The following is a 16008-nucleotide window of genomic DNA, read 5'->3' as shown; positions in this document are numbered from 1 at the left end:
CATGGGTTGAGATAAGAATGGTTTAATAGAACAGAAAAGAAGAAACTAATAATGATAATGATAACACTAATAAAATGACAACAGTAATAATAGAAGGATTGGAATATACAAGTGATGCACAATGCAATTGCTCACCACCTGCTGACTGATGCCCAGTTAGTCCCCGAGTGGTGAGCCCCCCACTCCCACTCCCCCCAGTTTATATGCTAGGCATGATGTCACATGGTATGGAATATCCCTTTGGCCAGTTTGGATCAGGTGCCCTGACTGTCCCCTCCCAACTTCTTGTGCCCCTCCAGCCTTCTTGTTGGCTGGGCACCAGAAGCTGAAAAATCTTTGACTTTAGACTAAACATTACTTAGCAACAACTGAAAACATCAGTGTGTTATCAACATTCTTCTCATACCTAACTCAAAAACACAGGACTATACCAGCTACTAGGAAGACAATTAACTCTATCCCAGCTGAAACCAGGACACCTTTCCAGCTATTTCAGGCCATGTGAAAACCAACAAACCTCGTGAGAAAAGCAAAGTAAATGATAAATCAGGGAAAAACATCTTCCCAGAGTTGTGAAGCATCTCAGTGTATTTAAAGGAAGGGATCTCGGTAGGGCCTGGGACAGCAGATACCTCAACCTTGAAATAAAAACTAGATGAACTAAATCATACTGTAAGCCTACAGAAGCTAGCCTGAATCTAAAGAAATTGCACTACATCGTTTTCCCATGTCTTTCTCGTAGCAAAGAACATTTAGACCGAAATTAACATAGCTATCACTGTATGTTACTTTGGCTTCATGAGTAGAGTCATATTTCAGGAATTATTGCTTAGCCCCTGTCAGCGGGCTCCCACATTCTTGCAGTGCCGTCAGCATATGCCCCTTCCAGGCACCATGAATATCACTACTTAATAAGGCACCACGCAAACATACCCTCTTTCAAGCAAAGCCAGGTTTCTCACAGAAGTGTAGAAACCCCACAGTCCTTGTTTTGCAACCATGAAATCATTCAGTCCGATAAATTCTGCTGTTATAACGTGTATGCCTCCCTCTTTCATTTCTTTATTATTTACTGATGGAAGACGATCCAAGACCAGTGATTCCCCAGAGCGCTGGCAGAATGCCGATGCCTACTGTGGGAGTGCCCCGAGGTGACCCACCTGCTGCTAACAGCCATATTCTCTTATTTTTCAGACGGACTTGCGCGTGTCAAGGGCTGGACCCTGAAACTTGTGGTGCTTCATTTTCCTTTGGTTGCTCCTGGAGCATGTACTACAATGGTTGTAAGTTTGCCAGAAGCAAGATTCCAAGAAAGTTTAAGCTGATGGGGGATGACCCAAAAGAGGTTGGTGTCCATTTCTAAAATGAGCCTTATTTGCAAGGAAACGTTTTCTGTCACTCTGCAAATAGAGATACAGTACAAGAGACCAGGGACAAAAGCCCTGCCTGAATGGCATACATGTAGGGTAATTAAATAACTGCCAGTCAAAACTGATTGATTCCAGTCACTGAGCCAGCTGAATTGACTGTCCAAATTCTGACAGCTGGTAAAAGCCTTGAGACTTGAAGCCACGTTTGCAGGCTTTCACAATTAGAGGAGAGGGCATGGCCTGAAAAATTGTTGCTGTATTAGGCCTGCAACTGGGCATTCCCCAGTGGCAGAGTGGAAGGTTTACCAACTGAAGGCACGTAACATTGTAACTGGAAACCAGAGCAGACTGCATGGAGACAAACTTGATGAAACTCTGAGATGGCAATAGGAAGACGAGGATAGGAAGACTCATTCTACATACAGTCCTGCCCCACTGAATGTTTCCAGACTGGGCTCTGTGTTACAGCAAACTGGCAACTGTTTAAAACAAGTCAGAGTAATAAAAAACCCATTGACCTTAGCCTGGGCACAAGATACCTCTGAAGCTATGACTGCAGTGACTGCTGGACACCTCCAGCTAGTCATGTGTCTGGGAGGCTCCAATGGCCCGGTCTGTTTTGTGGCAAGCACATGCAAATTTAGTCCCTTGCTTGCGTACTGACGCATAGGTCCACAGCTTTCACTGTATTCTGGTATCTTGCAACAAATCCAAGCATTTCTTTCACATGATCAGAGAGCCAGGTACTTCTACATCCTATGGCCTGTGCTGAGAATAGCACACTATTTAGAATATCATCATAATTAACACACAGTTTTTCCTTCCCACTGCTCTTCTACAGCCCCAAGAATTACGGAATAGCTCTCCTTCGATCATACTGTGGCACCAAGCCTTCTTTATCATAGCCTGCAATCCTAAACCCCTTGAATTTTCTAAGCTGGATACCTGGCCAGAGCCCACCAGGGCACTCTTCCAACTTGCATTTTTGGGTTTACTTCCCGTGGAAGCCAGAGCTAGGCAGGGAAGATGGTGTTACCGTCCAGTCTTGTTCCCACACAAAGTCGGAGGCAGCCAAATCATACATGCAGAGCAGGGGCTGGGTCCCATAGCATAGACAGTTTATAGACAACACAAATAGGATCCTCACCAATAAAAACTAGAAGTAACACTTACAAATGGTAACCTATGGGCCATACAAAAGCTCCAAGTTCTGGCAGCAGCCACAACATCACAGCAAAGTATTTTTGACAATTTCATAATATCATTTTGGAGTCCCAAATTAGGATATATTCCCATAGCAGGAGATACAAATCCTTAATGCACCAAACACGTGTCTGTCTCAAACAGGTTTTTCACAGCATTTCACACATTCCTAAAATACACAAACTCCTCAAAACAAGTATACCACTCCAGGTATGCCACTGTTCTTATGCACTTCAAATTAAAAATAAGGGCCTCATATAAAGAAGGTTTTGAATTTGGGATTCTCATCCTGAGAAGATGGGGGAACAACTTAGGAGTATGTTATTAGAGTACTTCATTTTTAGAGCACCCTTCATTTTGAGAGTATGTACCTCTTCTTATAGAAAAAAAGAAGCGTGGTCATTCCTACCTCTGTATCACCAACTACTAGACACATCCACAATTCTTCATTGCTTAAGAATTGGGAACTTTTTGAAGTCTGAAGTATTTAAATAATTTTAAATTGCTGCATGAAGAGATATTTCAGTGTGTTGAAGTGCTGCCATTGCAATGTGCAAAACCCTTGAATTAGCCAGATTTACTTGATGGACCATTCTGATAATACTTCTCTCATGCTTTCTGAAGAGTGTTATTTTCCCAAAACTCCACTGGGGAAAATAATGAGGATCATCACACTTGGATCTAAAACATCTCCATGTTGAAGAATGTGATTCTTCTTAATATAAACCAAATTAAGATTCTAGTATGTGATGTCCTCTTGCAAGGCTCACACTACATTACTTTACTACTTCATTACTTTAAAGTCTGTGAAACAATAAAATTAAAAGGAGATTCACAACAGTTACTGTCTAAACAAGAATGATAACAGTCTAGGCCTTTACACAAGTATCAGTGTAAATGTAACTGTGTAAAGACCTAACTTCTTAGATCCCATACATACAGTATGGAAATATCATTGAACTCTATTTCATCTCCTAACAGGAAGAAAAACTAGAATCCAATTTGCAGAATCTGTCAACCCTGATGGCACCTACCTACAAGAAGCTTGCACCTGATGCATATAACAACCAGGTATGCTGGGGAAAAAAGGAACTGGAGCAGTCATCCAAATAACCTGATTTTTACCACACTTCCCAATGCTTCAACCTTGCACCAAACCATTATGAACATTTTGTGCCAGCATTCCCTTTACATCAGGGTAAAGATGAATGGAAATGAACAATTCCACTTAAAATGCTTTGAAAAGTAAAGCTAGCAGAATTTGTTCCACTAAATAGAACTGATCTTTTCACTTACATCAACACAATAAAATTACTTCACTCTTCAGCTCTACACACAAATTTCTAGATTTAGGGTGATTCACCAGCCCAACTAGCAGAACAGCCATGAAGATGGTGTGAGATTGGCAACAGTGCTAGAAGGCAGTGTATCATATTGCACTCGAGTCCTGAAGCCACAGTTTCAGTTCTGCTCTCTCAAGTGGCAGATGAATTTAGTTTTCACCAAAGCAGCCATTACAAACATGCTTTTAAAGCAAAATTTGATATTTAAACCCACTCAGCCCTGCATATGCACACAAGTGCCTGCACCAGCCCTCTTGCATGAGGGGATTGTGCGCACGCATTTTCTGTGAAGCAGTGTTCACAGATACTAGCACATTTGAAGCTTTTATGGGTTACCAGTGTGGCTGTCTCTCACCTGCATTCCTTTACCAAACGTCTTTCAGATATTTGCATCAAAATTTGACAACATACCCCTTGCAAATGCATAACTGTTGGCCTTCATTTTTGTTGCTCAGGTTCGCTACCATTACAAACATTCACAGTACTTACAGTCTCCAAACTATCAGCATCAGTGCAAACTATGACATCTTCTTTCTTTCCTGTTGACAGCATTATGCTGTAGCAGCCAGCGCAAAGCAGATTTTCAACTGTAATGCAAACAGTAAACTAACACAAAACTGTCCATTTTTATTTGCCGTAACACTCGCTCCTTTACTGCATATTTAGTAGAAACTAGACAGGGTAAGCAGATTCAGTACAGACTTACCCAATTTCACTTACCTGATCAGATAATGTTTGGAGGCTTATTATGGAAGAAACTGTGGCCGTGTGCCCACTAGCTGTGGTTATCTGTCCAAATATCTGAGAGACGTTCTGCAAGAGAAGAAAGGAAGACGAGGAAGAAAAAGTGAGGGGGTGGTGAACAATAAAATTGTTCTTTGCTTGGGCTGCTTTTCTTTTCCCACAAAAATTCACAAAAGAACTTTTCTCCATGTAAGCCGTGGTCCTGCCTGACACTTGTTGAAAATACATGCTTTTACAAGTTTCATTTTTTACCTTGCGTAATAAGGCGTGTGTATAGCTTGGCCGGTTTCAGGAGTTTCATGCAATCCTTGTATTTGTGGGGAAACCCTGATCAAGTTACTGTCAGTGGCTTTAAAGAGACATGATTGAGGCCTAATTTGTATGGTATTGTAAAAGCTTCTAAAAGCAAAAAGCCCTAAAATCAATCCACCTTTGAATCCTGAAAAGAAATTCCAAATTCCCAGATTTATTCTAATCCAAGTCTGGATTGCTACTGGATTAAAATCTAGAATTGGAAATGGTCTGTTTTTCTAACTGGACCCAACAGATCATCTCAGAGAACAGTTGCACCAGTGTACTTTAAACAGACGATTATAGTCTGGCTAATGTTTCAGACCACTCTCATTTAATTCCAAAGAAGTTTACAGGTTTCAAGTTTTGTTCTGCTTTTATTTTCAGATTCCAGGGAAGTAAATATTCCAAATTTTAAAAATAAAGGTCTGTGAGCAAACTAGACATCTTTTTAGTGACCTTGGATCAAGACTTAGCAAAACTTCTAATTTCAGCTCAACTTAAAATGGAATCCACTAAGTTCCATTAAGTGTAGATTTTTTTTGCATTCACTTGAAAGGTTCAGGAATTTCAGCAAAGTATTTTACAAACATGGTTTAATTTTTAATTTTCTAAATAAAATATGAAACTGTCATTTGTCTAAGGCTTGATCTTCCACTGCAAAATCCTTTCTTCTTGTGTAAGGTTTATTGTTGCATTATCAACTCTTTGTAAAGCTCATTAATAATGAGTGCACGGGTAGAAAGTAGTGTCTTGACTGCATTATCTCTCTTTTTGGTCAGGGGTCAGAATTGTACTTAAGCTAATGAAATACACATTGAGAGTGCCAAAATATTACAAATCAAAAAGCAAATTATTATTTTTCATTAAGTCATTCTGAAGTCAGTTTTCTAAAGCCATTTTCCCTCAATAGCTTGGTTTATTTCCAGTCTACACAAATATATCACTCTTACAGTGCCAGATGCTGAAACCATGCACTGCATTTGTCACGTAAAAACACCAACCACTGGCAGAGAATCAAAAGTAATACGCAAGGAAAAGTATTATTGGCCAATTTCACAATCATGCCAGAGACAGAAAGTAACAGGGAACAAAGCAGCAAGGAACGAAGTATGGATGTGAAATTGCCATCAAATTGCTTGATTTTATTTGCCTTCAAGATCTGTATGTTGCCACCTCCAAGATGTTAGGAGGCTTGCATGTTGTCATAGCGGAGCATTCAGTGCTAATCCTGTGTACTGGAGCATCCAGCTCAGTTGCAGTGATACCTGTCATCTCTTTCCAGATCGAGTATGAACACAGAGCACCTGAGTGTCGTCTGGGTTTAAAAGAAGGTCGCCCATTCTCAGGGGTCACTGCCTGCCTGGATTTTTGCGCTCATGCTCACAGAGACTTGCACAATATGCAGAACGGGAGTACACTGGTAAGTCTGTGATCCATCTAGCCGCCTTACTCCAGCACTAATTTCATATAATTATCTCCTGACTGTTTAAATTTGTACTTGCATAATGCAGATTGCTAAAAAAAGAAACATTAAGCAGTAATTGAGCTAACTTATTACCCCCTACACAATTTTCATTCAAATGAATGAGACTTATGGTGTATTAAAGAAAGGTTTAGTATAGAACTGGTAAAAGAGAAAGCATGGAGGCAAAGGAAGGAAGGTCCCAGCAGGACTGAAATGCCTGTTTCAGTGTTCCTGGAACAAAATGGTTTATATATTCCTCTTGAAACACTTTTTTTTCTAACAACTTTGGATTATATCTTCTAATACAGTAAAAATGGAAACAAAGCACTTCTTTCTGGGACAGAGTTTTGGAAGTTGTGGATTTCATTCCTGCATGGGATGAGCAGAAAGTCTGCAATCCTTGACATCCTTTATATTGTATATGCACCCTTTACTCTCTTCAGTTCTGATCTCTAGCATGTACAGCGAAGATTCTGTAGAAGATACCAGAAAAGCAAGCTGGTTTTCAATGTGTATTGGATTATTTCTGTCTCCTGCCTACTCTCTCTGTGACAATACAGTTGGGGTAAACATGAGAAAGAATAATCTTCCGTCTTGAATAATCATCATGGTTGTAATTTGAAGCAACTACCTGGATTCACAGTGCCTCTCTTAGTATGACTAAAGACAGTATCTACTTTTTTAATAACAACTAAATTTTTCCTGTTCCCAGGGTCTGACTTAATTGACAAGTCAACCACCACCAATACAATATGTATTTCTAGCTGAGCTTTCTTCCTAAAACTGGCTGATGCAATGATTTTGCTACAGAATATGTCTGTATCAGCATCTTTTTCCACTGAGATGCTTGCAATACATGTTTTAGCTGGAGCTAACACAATGAGCATGCTGCGTGACACAACAGTAACTTCCTTAAATCTTGTTATTAACGTTACAGTGACTTGTTCCTTTGCAAAGTCCTGGAAGTTGCCATTGTAAGGGGGTGTGAAATACAATGGCAGTATGTTATATTGCACACTATTTCTAATAGGTAGCTGGCTAATGTATTACACTGAAAAAATCTTCAGGTGAGTACAAAGTCCCAGGTTCTACTGTTTTAGCTCTCTGGCCACGGTACAATGGATCACACAGTTTGTTTCACGTTAGGGTAATCCCTAACTATGCTGTTCATTTCAGCACAAGTACAAGAAATAGATATATATACCTTCTGTTTCTATTAACACTGTCCAACAGAGCAATGGAAGAAATGAAATTGCAGGCTTGTTGTGATATGCATAAATCGCACAGAAACTTACAAATAGCTTGCCAGATGCCAACGCCAACAGTGGCAGGGCAAGGTAAAATGCAGAGGCTAGTATTCCAGATCTCCTCTTCTCAGACTGGTTTGAGAGAGTTACTCTAACACACCTTTCCGACAGGTTTGCACACTAACTAGAGAAGACAATCGTGAAATTGGCCAAACACCAGAAGATGAGCAGCTCCACGTGCTCCCGTTATACAAAGTCTCTGATGTGGATGAGTTCGGAAGCACTGAAGGCCAGGAGGAGAAGAAGAGGAATGGCAGCATCCAGGTCCTTACCTCCTTTCGCCGAAAAGTAAGGATGTTAGCAGAGCCTGTTAAGACATGTCGGCAAAGGAAGCTAGAAGCAAAGAAGGCAGCTGCAGAAAAGCTTTCCTCCTTGGAGAATGGGTCTAGCAAAGCTGAAAGAGATAAGTCTGCTGCAGCACGCAACAAGCAAGGCAACTCTGAGGCGGCAGGTCATGCAAAGCAGCTAGCAGGTAAACACATGAATCTGATAGGGATCTTTATCAACAGTGGTAAGAAATCAGGGCTATTTATAATGAGTCTCAAGAAAACCATTATTCTCAGACCAAGAACATTTTAAAGTAAAAAGGAAAGAGAACTGTTGAAAGTAAATATGAATATTGTGTATTTATAATACTAGACTCTGTGGTCGACTCTGGAGAAGCCAAAAAAAAAAAGGTGTATGAGAAATCCTTTATTGTTGGATAGTTAACACCTGTAGAAATCTGGTACTTTTGCAAACTCTGCTTGCCATCTAGTGTATTGTAAAGTACCTTTAAAAGACTAGTAATGCCAGAAGCCTTGAAGAGAAGTGTGTGATGCTGCTGCCAAAGAAAGAATGACCTACACATCACTCAGTGTCTGCCACTGTTACAGAGAACCTCCTAATTTGAGGGGATTCAAGCCTAACCTCTTTACCACTATTTATACTCTCTGCTTCAAGACCAAAAGCAGAGCAGGTTTTTCCATGGTGGAGTATGAGTTTAAAAATCCACTTAACGATCCCTGGCAGTCTTCATCAGTAGATTTGAGAGTCCTGAGCAAAGCAGTTCATCATGACTATTTTACTGTTACAGCAACTTTCTCAGAGAGGGAAAAAAGCAATATGTCCTAGGCCACTCAGAAGGTCACTGAAATACCTATGAATAGAAGTCAGCTGTCCCATGACCCAGGCTAGGGTTGTAACCATTAAATGATGCCATTTCACTTTAATGAATAATATTTTTGCTCTTATGTCTTCAGTTAATCTCACTTGTTACTGAACTGTTCTCTCAGTGAATGTCACTGTTAGTTTTTTACATAAAGCTAGGGATATTTTTTTGAGACAGTCATATTAACATAGATGAGAAGAATTATTTATTCTTGGGGAGAAGAAGGTCACCTTGTGCACGGCTGTTTGGGAGCACTTTGATGCTCCCTTTCATGGGCTACTTAAATGATGATTCAACTCTTTGGATTTTGTGCATGTGACTCTGAACAGATTGCACTGTCCTCTTTTTCCCCGTTGCCACTAGCATCTGATCTCACTGGCTACACGCCAAAAAGGATGAGTAGCCTTAGTATTTATTCAGCTTCTTAAAGGATGGTATTTGAGATATGAGAAAGGGAGCCTCTGTTAACATATCATATGATACATATCTATGAAATTTCTAAGAAAAGTGTATCATGAAAACTCTATAAAGTATGTAGTTTGTTGGTTTTTTCTTTAAAAAAAAAAGCTTGTTTGTTGTATGTTTTTTTTTATTTTCACTTCTACAGATCTTTTACGTCTTTCAGGACCAGCCACACAACAACAACATCAGCAGCAACATCCACAGCGCACTCTCCCTAACAACGCTCAGTCAAATCCTATTAACTCTTACTCGGGTTCAGGTTCTGCAAATCTCTATGTAAGGTTGCCTAATCCAGCCAATGCTTATCCAAGCTCTTCATACACTTCAGATCCCTATGGAGGGTCCAGTCCCATGAACCTCTATACAACCTCATCACAGCCTGTGGGGTCTTATTTGAATTCTTCCAGTCCCATGAACCCTTATTCAGGATCATTAAGTCAAAATAACCAATATCCACCCTACCAATGCAATGGAAACATACCTATGGACAACTGCTCCTCTTACTTGGGCTCTTACCCTTCCCAGCATCAGCATATGGACTTGTATAGTTGCCAGAGCCAAGACCATATGTCTAAACTAAGTCTACCACCCATTCAAACATTATACCAGCATAGGTTTGGGAATAGCCAGAGTTTTGGTCCCAAGTACTTGAATTATGGAAACCAAAATATGCAGGTAGACTCCTTCAGTAATTGCACCATTAGACCAAATGTACACCACGTAGGGTCTTTTTCCTCTTACTCCACCCATGAGGCTGATGGCCATTTTATGGAGGTTGCCTCAAGGTTAAAATCTAATCTGAGTAATCCAAGCATGGATTATGCCTCCATGAGTAAAAACAGTGAACATCATCACATGCAACCTCCTCCACATTTAGCACACGACTACCATTCTGCTCCGAGTATGTTTAGTGGTCCTTCTAATTCATTGCATCTCCAAAATAAGGATAGTGAAATGATTTCACATGCAGTTAATGGTTTGTCTAACATGCTTCCAGGTCAAAACCATGATAGGACTACTCCCCAGGGTGGTTTAGATAAAACTGATGTGCTGAATCCAGAAAAAGCAGAGGATCCTGATGAAGTCTGGTCAGATAGTGAGCAGAGCTTTCTGGATCCAGAAATTGGAGGAGTGGCAGTTGCTCCATCTCATGGGTCAATTCTCATAGAGTGCGCAAAACGTGAGCTCCACGCAACAACTCCCTTAAAAAATCCCAACAGGAACCATCCCACCAGAATATCCCTTGTCTTTTACCAGCACAAGAGTATGAATGAGCCAAAACATGGTCTGGCTCTGTGGGAAGCAAAGATGGCTGAGAAGGCAAGAGAGAAAGAAGAGGAATGTGAAAAGTACGGTCCAGACTATGTGCCTCAGAAATCTTATGGCAAAAAAGCAAAGCGGGAGCCTGCTGAGCCACACGAACCCTCTGAGCCAACGTACGTGCGCTTCATCAAGTCTCTTGCACAAAGGACACTGTCGGTCACCACAGACTCCACAGTAACTACATCTCCATATGCCTTTACACGGGTTACAGGGCCTTACAACCGATATATCTAACTTCACATCTTTGTTGGTTACCTCATTTGAAAAAACACCTTGTCAGTAGGGTAGTTCTTCTTTAGGTTTTGGGGAAGGCAAGGGTGGAGAAGAAACAGTGTTTTTAGGAAATTCATCAGTGGAAAAAACCTCAGCACACCAGCAAAAAGAGGTAATCTCACTAGCGCACTTATTTTCCACTGATTTTTAAGTGGTCACAGATGGCACGTAGGAAACAAGACCAAAGCATCCTATGCAAAAACAAAAACAAAACAAAGAAGCGTTTCACAATTTACATTTGAAAACACTGGCTCCATTACTGAAAGAGATAATCTGCAAATGGATTTTTTTTTTCTTACAGTTTTGCACATCTGTGGCCACTTTTAATGTCATCAAGTTTGCATAGTCATGGAACAGGAGCAAAAAAAAAACCCTAAAAAATAATACTGTAGTATTACAACTGCAGGAATCTTAAAATAACATCTGGTGCTGAATCTATGATGTACTGAAATACTGGAATTATGGCTTTTTAACATGCAGTTTTTACTGTAATCTTATTAGTCTATTGATTTTATTTAACAAAGTAGATAAGTATAAAACATAATGAATAGACAGCAAAACACTGAATTTGTTTGGATATTCTAAAACCATGGTGCTATCTAAGAGAATGGTGTCTTTATTTTAACAGTCAAACAGTTAATGCCTTTATAACAAAATGTCAATGATGTAGTCAAGTGTTCTTCAACAACAGGGAGGACCTTTTCATTCATGTATGTATTGAATTTACCTGGTGTTAAAATAAGCTTACTTTTTAACATATGGGAATTACAAAGACCTCTGGATTTTGCTCATCCAGTCAAGTCCTAGAAAAGGACAATAAAATATATAGAGAGATATTTTTTTTTAAATAGTGTTTCAAAAGCACTTTGTCTACCTAAGCTTGGCAACTTGAACAATGCTAAGGTACTAAGACATTAAAAAAAAAAAAAAGAGTTTACTTTGATTTTAAAATGCAAAGATAATTTTTTTAAACTAAAAAAGCTTTTAAATACTTTTGTTTTAGCCATGCATCTGCTAGTGGGCTACATATCCATTTTTAATACAGTCAGTTATGGTAATAATGGGACTTACTGGATATAAGGGAATACTTTAGTACACAAAACACATGTTTTTCTGGTGCTCATCTCACACAGCTATACTGTAAACTGTTTTCTACAATTATTATGACAAGTTCATTGCTCAAATATGTACAGTTTTAAGGAAAGAATTTTATATTAACCACAGGTAATAATTAGCAGCATGCGACAGACTACAACTAGTTAGCTTGGGCTTCTGCTGTTTTTAAAGATCTGTATGCTCTTCAAACATTGAATGGCAGATTGCTTTTGTGTTGATAATTATGTACATTGTGGTGTAAGTCATTTCTCGGTGCAAGTGTCCTCTTTTCCAGGAAGATTGAGCAGACCGATGCCTACACAAGATGAATGAAACAGGGTTAGTTCTGTGTGATTCCGTTGATTAAATAGAAAAAAAAAAATAGGCAGCTGGCTTGCTGTGGTGGTTTTAAATCATTAATTTCTATTAAAAAAAAAGCAGGAGAGTTGTATAGTAAATTAAATTGTAAACAAAACTTTTTTTAAACGCAATGCTTTAGTATTTTAGTACTGTAAAAATATTAAATCTATATATATTTGGGTTTTGAGCTGAATTCACATCATGGTGCTACTCAGCCTGCTACAAATATATCATAATGTGAGCTAAAAATACATTAAAAGGTTTGAGTGATGTTCCTACTTGTCATATACCTCAACACTAGTTTGGCAATAGGATATTGAACTGAGTGTGAAAGTTTATATATTGTATACCATCTTTTTCCCCCAATAGCCTTTGAAAAAAACAAACAAAAAAAAAACAAAACAAAAAAAACTCTCAATACTTGACATTTTAGCAAGTATAACTTGAACTTCAACTTTTTTTTTTTTTTTGGTTCTAAAAATTCAGGGATATTTCAGCTCATGTTCTCCTATGCCAACGTGTCACCTGTGTGTATGTAAAGCTGTTGTAGGTTAAATATATTATTCTTGGGTTTTTTGTTTTGGTTTGGTTTTTTTTTCAGGGATTTAATGCTTTTCTTTTGAATCCCTTCTCTATTTTTTCTTGTACATGTATTGATGTAACTAAAACTAATTTTGTAAATTTGTTAGCTCTTTTTATTGTAATGAAAGTGTTTAAGAGATTTAGAATGTTTTGCCTGTTTCAAACGAATAAACAAAAAGAAAGTAGAATGCACTGAGCTGATTAAAGGGAAAAATGTAAGGCAGGGGTTTGGCAAGTGACTGTTTGCTAGAGTTGTTCAAGTCACTCTCTAAACAAGGCTTCTTGGATACTGTAATGAATAAAATAAAATATAGAAAGGTACAGTCTGTACAAGGGCTTCCCTAAACATGCAAACCTCCATGTCCCAGATATATCTTGTGCAATATACTGTAAGATTAAGTTTGGTCGGAAGAAATTTTATCTAACAGAATCACAACCTAACTTGAGAAAATCAAAGGAGGCCTTTGGGTTTAATGGTCAAATATTTATTATGGCAATTTTGTTTTTTAATTCTCAGTCTGTGACTTTACCCACTGCATTGAAACAAAAGTTTCGCCTTTTAAAAAAAAAAATATGGTTATATGTCAGATTAATTAAATCATTATAAATCTTCATCTTTTGGTGATTTTTTTTTAAGTCCTATATTATTCATGTAATCCATAGTAGACGTTTGGTTAAAATGCCGTGCACCGTCATTTGCCAAACTGCTGGCAGCAGGAGCAGGAAGCTTAGTTGGTGAATCAGTTTTGTATTGTAAATACCCAAACTGTAATTTTTGGTGTACAGAACCCTGCCTCAGTTGGAACGAATGACAAAGCAGACATAAAATTGCTTGTATAGGATTATCAGGTTGACTATAGCCATACTTGAAGATGCTTCTGAGTGGTGTCAACTTTACTTGAATGAATTTTTCATCTTGATTGACGCACAGTGGTATAAAGTTCACTTCTAAAGCTAGTGGTTAACTTGTGTAGGAAACTTTAGCAGTTTGACACTAAGGTAATGAACTTCTGTGTGCATTTTCTATGCTTATGTTCTACATTTTTTTTTTTTTAACTTTAGTTTCATTCATTTTCATGAAATGTTGGTATGTCTATAAAAAGAATCCGAGGATGGTTATAAATACTGTAAGTATTGTAATGTAATGCAGGTTATTTGAAAGCTGTTTATTATTATATCATTCCTGATAACGCTGAGATGTGGGTGTTTTTAATAAAATTTATATTTATTTAATGCACTCTAAGTCTGTCTTGGCAGAAACTTGTCTTTCCCTGTCACTAACAACAAAGCCAGCACAGTAAAACGTGTCCCATGGCACCAGCCACAGGTCAAGAGCCTCAGGAGAACCAGACAACCGTTACAGGGCCAGGGAAACTGCTAGCCTGAGGAACTTAAATCTAAAACTGTGTTATGAGAAACAGAGGAAGTTGCATTGAATTTCTAAGCTGCTGAAATACGCATGGACTGACATACCAGGAGAACCCAAACTTTTCAATGAAGCAGGCCCACACACCCACACAGGTTTAGCCCATCTCCATCTTCCGTGACTCAAGCATCACGGTCAAATGAAGTGCATCACTAGGGACTTCAAAACAGGAGATCTAGACATCACATACATTCCTAGCTCTGCTTTGACTCTTGCCTCTAATGGGTTGGGACACTAGCTACCTAGCCCAGGCTACTGCTCAATAAAATCCATGTTTACAGTGAAGGAGGGAGGCATTTTATGGGCAGGAAGAGAGTGTAGAGCATCATGGCTGGTTTCCTACTGGTGTTTATGGACACAGATAAACATGGCTTATTCAGTGTTGGAATTTCCTCACTGCTCGAGTAACAGCCACAAATCCACACCTGGCAGAGGCAGGACAAGGGGCACTCTAGGGGTTCATTGGTTTGTTTGGGGTATTTATCTCTACCTGTTTATCCATTTTTCAGTTGATTTCAAATTACTCCCAAATGGTGGGATGCTCCAACAGATAGTATTATTGTGCCAGGGGAGGCTTAGATTGGATATCAGGAAAAATTTCTTCACTGAAAGGGTTGTCAAGCAGTGGAACAGGCTGCCCAGGGAAGTGGTCGAGTCACCATCCCTGGAGCTATTTTGAAGATGTGTAGATGTGGCACTTAGTGACATGGTTTAGTGGTGGACTTGACAGTGTTATGTTTACAGTTGGACTTGATGACCTTAGAAGTCTTTTCCAACCTAAATTATTCTATGATTAAGAAAAAACAAGATTATAAAAGCCTAAAACCTCATGTATAATCTAAATCACATGTAATCTAGAGAAAAGCAGAAGCACTAAGAAAGTGTCTGAATCAATACCAGGACATACATTCTTGCAGACACCAGAAAAAAAGCTTGTTTTCATGGTCCCTGCTTTTGCCTTCAAGGGATATCAGGACTGAATCCTGAAATATTCTCTTCTTTGGGAAGAGACAGAAATTGCTCTCTCCGCAGCTGCAAAATGTTTCCGCAACAATTGTACATGAAAGCTTTTCAAGGTTTCTTTTTTAAGACCCAGAGTTTGTTGTCAGCCCTGGTTACCCCATCCATCAATGCCATGCACCTTGGGAAAGCCCCCCTACTCTGAACATTCATATAGCTAAGTGTCTTGGGGAAGCAGTGATTTAAAGCTCAAAAAATCTGTAATGTTCACCCCTGGCTCTCAGCATATTCCCAGATGGGAATGTCTTGAGGCAGGCTAGCACACTGCAGCAGCCAAGTGTTGCTCTTTTCTGTGCACAGGTGCACTTTAATGAATTGGACAGCTGGAACTGACAGATGCACTCACTTTAACAAAGGTCTATCACCCCTTTAGCCTTTCCCAGAAAAAAATCCTGCCATGAATGAACATTCCCACCAGCCACCTTTTAACATAAGCGGCTCTCTCTTCAGTGCACTTCAACAGATCTCACTTCAGAGGCACTGCTAACATTGGCACAACGTGCTCCCAGCCAAGGCCACTGGGAAGTCAAACCATACCTGCCAACAGCACTTCTCCCACAAACACAGGCTCTCCCCGAGACAAGGGCAGTT

General features: G+C 39.3%; 1 protein-coding gene across 1 annotated transcript in view; it reads left to right on the top strand.

Moving 5' to 3' along the window:
- TET2 (tet methylcytosine dioxygenase 2) overlaps positions 1 to 14208 on the top strand; it is a 75178-nt gene extending 60970 nt beyond the window's left edge. Inside the window, exons 6-10 of the mRNA XM_069783373.1 lie at positions 1195 to 1345; positions 3555 to 3644; positions 6237 to 6374; positions 7838 to 8198; positions 9484 to 14208. Coding sequence (XP_069639474.1) covers positions 1195 to 1345; positions 3555 to 3644; positions 6237 to 6374; positions 7838 to 8198; positions 9484 to 10895 — 2152 coding nt within the window. The 3' untranslated portion in view covers positions 10896 to 14208. The remainder of the gene's footprint in view (positions 1 to 1194; positions 1346 to 3554; positions 3645 to 6236; positions 6375 to 7837; positions 8199 to 9483) is intronic.
- The last annotated feature ends 1800 nt before the right edge of the window (positions 14209 to 16008 follow it).

This window comes from Haliaeetus albicilla, chromosome 1 (assembly GCF_947461875.1).
Source record: "Haliaeetus albicilla chromosome 1, bHalAlb1.1, whole genome shotgun sequence".
In the NCBI taxonomy this organism is placed as follows: domain Eukaryota; kingdom Metazoa; phylum Chordata; class Aves; order Accipitriformes; family Accipitridae; genus Haliaeetus; species Haliaeetus albicilla.
The sequence above is the reverse complement of the archived record's forward strand: the minus strand, read 5'-3'. Positions and strand labels throughout refer to the sequence as shown.